Below are 6,477 nucleotides of genomic sequence, written 5' to 3' on the forward strand. Positions count from 1 at the left end.
GTTGCTGCTGATCTGTTTCATGTTGCTGCTGATCTGTTTCAATGTTGATGTGTTCATGCGTGCACATCTGCTCACAGACTCATGTTCATGTTTGTGGTGATGTTCAATGTTTTATGTTATGAGTGCTTAGTGTATATTTAGTTGATGTTTTTCTTAGTTCATATCTTAGATGTTATTACTGTTTTTCTTATACATTTTATTGTTGGATGTAACTGGGACCCTGTGTACATAATTTCGCTCCACCACATGTACCACATGAGGTGCGAATGACAATAAAGAAACTCTGACTCTGACTCTGATCTCTGATAATATCATCAAAAGATTCAGAGAATCTGGAACAATCACTGTGTGTAAGGGTCAAGGCCGTAAAACTCTACTGGATGCTCGTGATCTCCAGGCCCTTAAACGTCACTGCACCTCAAACAGGAATGCCACTGCCAAGGAAAGAACAGAATGGGCTCAGGAATACTTCCAGAAAGCATTGTCAGTGAACACAGTCCACCGTGCCATCCGCCGTTGCCAGCTGAAACTCTACAGTGCAAAGAGGAAGCCATTTCTAAGCAAGCTCCACAAGCTCAGACGTTTGCACTGGGCCAGGGGTCATTTAAAATGGAGTGTGGCAAAATGGAAGACTGTTCTGTGGTCAGATGAGTCACAATTTGAAGTTCTTTATGGAACACTGGGACGCCATGTCATCTGGACCAGAGAGGACAAGGATAGCCCAAGTTGTTATCAACGCTCCGTTCAGAAGCCTGCATCACTGATGGTATGGGGTTGCATGAGCGCTTGTGGCATGGGCAGCTTGCATGTCTGGAAAGGCACCATTAATGCAGAGAACTATGTTCAGGTTCTAGAACAACAAATGCTCCCATCTAGACGTCATCTCTTTCAGGGAAGACCCTGCATTTTTCAACACGATAATGCCAGACCACATTCTGCAGCAATCACAACATCATGGCTACGTAGGAGAAGGATCCGGGTACTGAAATGGCCAGCCTGCAGTCCAGATCTTTCACTTATAGGGAACATTTGGCGCATCATAAAGAGGAAGGTGCAACAAAGAAGGCCCAAGACGATTGAACAGTTAGAGGCCTGTATTAGAGATGAATGGGAGAGCATTCCTATTTCTAAACTTGAGAAACTGGTCTCTTCTGTCCCCAGACGTCTGTTGAGTGTTGTAAGAAGAAGGGGGGATGCCACACAGTGGTAAAAATGGACTTGTCCCAACTTTTTGGGATTTGTTGACGCCATGAAATTTGGAAACAACAGATTTTGCCCTTAAAATGATACATTCTCTCAGTTTAAACTTTTGATCTGTGATTTGTGTTCTATTCTGAATAAAATATTAGATGTTGGCACCTCCACATCATTGCATTCAGTTTTTATTCACAATGTGTTTAGTTTCCCAACTTTTTGGAATTCGGTTTGTAATATAACTTGACATGACGGGGCGCTCATCTCGTCCATGATTTTTGTCGTGGGGTGAGGGTGGGGTGGATGGAGACACGTCCTGAGATTCAGAGATTCTTTGTCATTCGCACCACACGTGGTACATGTGGTGGAACGAAATTATGTACACAGGGTCCCAGTTACATCCAACAATAAAATGTAAAAGAAAAACAGTGATAAGATCTAAGATATGAACTAAGTCATCAACATCAACTAAATATACACGAAGCACTAATAGCACAAAAACAATAAAAACAATACACCGAACAGCAGCATGGACATGAGTCTGTGTGAGCAGATGAGCACGAATGAACACAGCAACATGAAACAGATCAGCAGCAACATGAAACAGATCAGCAGCAACATGAAACAGATCAGCAGCAACATTAAAGCAGATCAGCAGCAACATGAAATAGATCAGCAGCAACATGAAACAGATCAGCAGCAACATGAAACGGATCAGCAGCAACATGAAACGGATCAGCAGCAACATGAAACAGATCAGCAGCAACATGTGATTTTTCACAGTGATTATTCTGGTCAGAGCTTCATGAGTCTAACAGCCTCAGGGTAGAAGCTGTTCCTCAGTCTAGTGGTTCTACACTTAATGCTTCTCAACCTCCTTCCTGAGGGGAGTGGGACAAAAAGTGTGTGCTGGGTGAGTGGGGTCCTTCATGATGCAGGTGACTCTCTTCCTGCATCTAGAGGTGCAGATGTCTGTGATGGTGGGGAGACTGACTCCAACATCTTCTGTGCAGCCTTCACAACTCTCTGCAAAGCTTTTCTTTCTGCAGTTGTGCAGCCTCCATGCCACACGTTGATGCTGGAGCACAGGATGCTCTCCACTGCACACCTGTAGAAGGAGGTGAGGACTGAGCTTCCCAGACCAGCTCATCTCAGCCGCCTGAGGAAGTAGAGTCTGAGCTGTGCTGCGCGCTGTTTATACAGACAGTTTTTTTTTTTTATTGGGGGGTGGTGGGAGAGACAGAGACACATCTGAGCCGTGCATTATTTGTACCGACAGTTGTCAAGTGGAGGGGGGTTCAGCATGAGGGAAGAGGTTGCCTTTAGATTTTTAGCTAGCGCACTTGTATTGCGAGGCACTAGTTTAGTGTTACATCAAAGCTGACAGGTGGATGGGTGGGGGGGTTCAGTAGACGGAGCGCTCGGTTCCGTTGACGGGGCGGGGCGCTTGTATAATGGTAGGGGAAACACTACTTAAACAGCATGAAGGCATGTCGAACATCGGTCCTTTGTCATGTTTCGTCTAAATCAGGGGTGTCCAAAGGGTGGCCCGAGGGCCATTTGCTGGCCCTGTAGTAGAGTTGCATTTGGGTCCAAACAATTCAATCCCACCCATGCCCAGCCTGTAGTCATCTTTTACGAACCCCACCCGATCCGACGAATTAACAGTTATTACAGGTCCGAACCCGCACATTAAGCACATTATTATGGACCGGCCCGGTCCGAATCCGGGTCAGGCAGGGCTGGGCTCCGGGTGTTAAATGACAGCTCTACCCTGAAGTGATTTTGTGATGGCCCACAACTGAGGTTTAAGGATCAAGGATCATTTTGACTTAAGAGAGTAATGCAGGTTTGGATCTGCATCGATCTCTTAAGTGTTTGTGAACATTTGTCTGCCTTCTTCTTCTGTCCTAATAAAAGATCTCAGATAGTTCTCATGAGTTAGTCATTCTTACCCAGACTGATGTCGGAGGCTTTGGTCAGTGGGGTGGTGGGCTCGTAGGGTCCGAGGCTGTGCTGCTCCCTCAGCTTGTTCCCCTGCTCCAGGGACAAGATGACTGCTGTCCTGTTGTACCACTGCCTCTGGCCGTCCATCTCCACGCTGTAGAACAGATCCTGACCCTCCGTCTTGTGGCCCTTCACCACACCTACAACAGGAATACATTTAATAAGTACCAGAAGTTCAAGACTTCAGTGTGATTCATGCTGGACGTAGTTTGGTTTCTCCTGTGTATTGTTGAGCAAACAATCATCTTTCTTTGAAACTGGTGTCAAAACTCTAGTTTTGTTTAATGAACTGGTTTATGTTTGTAAAGGGTACATGTTTAGGAAAGTGTGAAAATAAAAATGAGGAGGATTCTCTTATCCAAGAGGTTTCACTTAAGTTTTTAGGTTGTTTTTTTTAAAGGCACCTTTTATTTTCTTTCTTTTTTGCAGTTGCATGAGACCTGAACACGTCCAGTATGGACCCTGACAGCACCACAGCAGGGAGGGAAGACAGCAAGTTGCATGTTTTCAAGTTCAGTTAAAAAAATAAAATAAATAAATAAATAAACAGCATCTGCCTTCCAGTGGTTAATTTGAGCCGGATCCTGCCAGAACAAGATCCAGGAACTCTCTCATTTTGACCCGTTCTGTTCCGGTAACTTTGTTTGGATCAGTCAACTCCGCCCCTAAAAGTTCAAAGTCATCGCACATTTTTATTTTGATTATTTATTAAAAAATACAACGAGAGGAGACGTTGCCTTTAGCCCAACGGACCCAGTCTGTAGATGTTCCAGCCGCAGCACACGCAGCGCACCAGCTACACGCAGCGCACCAGCTACACACTCCTTCGAGGAGCAGGAGAGGAGCCTCTAGGCGGGGGGGTGTGAGGACGGACGGACAGATGGTCACATTTACGCACGGAGGCTCTGTGTGAAGTCCTTCTCTCCTCCCCCTCTCCAAATATTGTCCCTACTCAGTGGGGTTGTGCACTGAAAAACACCCCGTGTCTCTCCTCCTCTCAGACCCCCGAAACAGAAATGATCATTTATTCATCAGAATAAATAAATGCCCTGTGGACAGTGTCTCCAGACAGCTCTACAGAGCGCACACACATCAGCAGGTGTCTGAACTCCTGCAACATTTTAGACATAATAAATAAAAAAAGCTTACTGTAAAAAATAAATTAAAAATACAAAGATAGAAATGTTTGATGTTATTCACATTATACGTCACGTTTCAAAACAACGGCGCTAATTTGTCAAAATAACAACAGAGATCAAAATGTCAAAAGACAGTCCAATTTACTTTAATAAAAAATGGATGGATTGTCTTTAGTTCGACAACAGAGAGCTGAAGTCTTCAGGTTGTTCAAACGGTGCCATGAGACTGGAGCAGGAGCGGAGAAGAGTTCAGCTCCGAACCGTGAAGTGAGGGGAGGGAGGAGGGGGGTAGGACACCTGACAGAACCGGAGCTGCTCATTCACACAACCTGCTGTTGCTCTCCAAAATAGTAATTTTATTGTCAACAAATGTAGGTAAATGTGGATGTATAACAACCCGTTAAAATACACCAAAATGCAGGAAATAGCATCTCTGTTATTCAACATTTTCTGTGAGAACCCATAGAAACCAATCCCCCCCACCACCACCACCACCACCACTATCACCACCGACCCCCACCTGCCCGCTGTTTGGCATCAATCAGTTTACAAATTAAGCCCTGCTGCCTTCGGTGTTAAAGACTGGAACTCCACACAAACTGAGAAAGCTCCTTAAATGAGAAGCCAAGCATCTTCAAAAGCCAAGAAAAGAAGTCTCATAGGTTTTTTATATATATATATATATTTTAGCGACTATCTCACTGGGATGTGACGGCTGTGCTGCGGGGGCACAAATGTCCGCCATAATTATTTTGTGCTTGTAATCAGTTTTGTAACCTTGTAAAATGTGTTTCAACATACAAGTATGAATGACTGGATTTTTCTTCCTCACAGCTGATTGGTCAGTGTCATGTCAGTCAAAAAATTAACAATCCAATCAGAGAACAGATGTTAGGCTGTCGTGGTGAGGCGCTTTACTGAGCCGTGAGGCTGGGATAAAATTACTTTATGGTTTGTCCATCCATCATCTTTACCCACTTCTTCCTTTACAAGTCACGGGGGTCACTGGTGCCCATATCCAGCCATCACTGTGCGAGAGGCGGGGGACAACCTCGACAGGTCTCCAGTCCATCACAGGGACACATAGAGACAAACAACCATTCACGCTCTCACTCACACCAAGAGACAATTTAGAGTTACCAATCAGACTAACGTGCATGTTTTTGTTCTGTGGGAGGAAACTGGAGTACCTGGAGAAAACCCACGCATGCATTAAAAGAACATGCAAACTCCACCCAGAAAGGTCCCGGGTCAGGATTTGGACCAGCCACATTCTCGCTGAGAGGCAACAACTCTACAACTGATCCACCGTGCCGCCCACTTTATGGTTTAGTGGAACAAAAACAAAATCATTGTCCAGATTTATATTTCTGAAAATAACGTTTGGTTACTTTGGATAGTTTTCAGTCATGTGACTTGCTAGCTACCCTGGTGGGTCAAACATTGCGGTGCACAAAGATCTGGAGTGATCAGTAGTGCTGTCATGTTGAGGTGAAGAACCAGGAAATGTTGACAGCCATGGGAGAACACTCGTCTTTGTAGCAAACATTTGATCAAACGAAAAATTACGACTACTTTGCTTTTTTCTTATTCGGGTGTTTAGTTCTGTTTGTTGCTATGGTTTTATGTTCTGAAGCTGCTGGTCTCACCACTGTCTTGTAAACTTTTTCTTTGACCTTTGCTGACACCCTTTTGTCACAAATCACTCCTGGGACAAAAGGGTGTCCGCAAAGGTCAAAGAACAAGTTTACAAGACAGTGGTGAGACCAGCTATGCTGTATGGTGTGGAGACAGAGACATAGACAAAAAGACAGAAGACAGAGACATGGACAAAAAGACAAGAGACAGAACTGGAAGTGGCAGAAATGAAGATGTTGAGGTTCTGCTTAGGAGTGACAAGGATGGATAAGTTTAGGAATGAGATCATCAGAGGTACAGCACAGGTTGAACAACTGGGAGATAAAGTTAGAGAGGACACACTGATGGTTTGGACATGTCCAGAGGAGGGACAGTGGTTGGAAATGTCCAGAGGAGGGACAGTGGTTTGGACATGTCCAGAGGAGGGACAGCGGTTGGACATGTCCAGAGGAGGGACAGCGGTTGGACATGTCCAGAGGAGGGACAGCGGTTGGACATG

At 44.9% G+C, this 6,477-nt stretch overlaps 1 protein-coding gene across 1 annotated transcript in view; it reads right to left on the reverse strand.

The window, feature by feature from the left end:
* Nucleotides 1-6,477, reverse strand: part of tp53bp1 (tumor protein p53 binding protein, 1) — a gene marked incomplete at both ends in the record, with an annotated part of 265,669 nt that overhangs the window by 206,230 nt on the left and 52,962 nt on the right. Inside the window, 1 exon segment of the mRNA XM_037692237.1 lies at nt 3,150-3,341. Coding sequence (XP_037548165.1) covers nt 3,150-3,341 — 192 coding nt within the window.

Source organism: Nematolebias whitei, chromosome 2 (assembly GCF_014905685.2).
Source record: "Nematolebias whitei isolate Nwh7 chromosome 2, NemWhi1, whole genome shotgun sequence".
Lineage (NCBI taxonomy): Eukaryota > Metazoa > Chordata > Actinopteri > Cyprinodontiformes > Rivulidae > Nematolebias > Nematolebias whitei.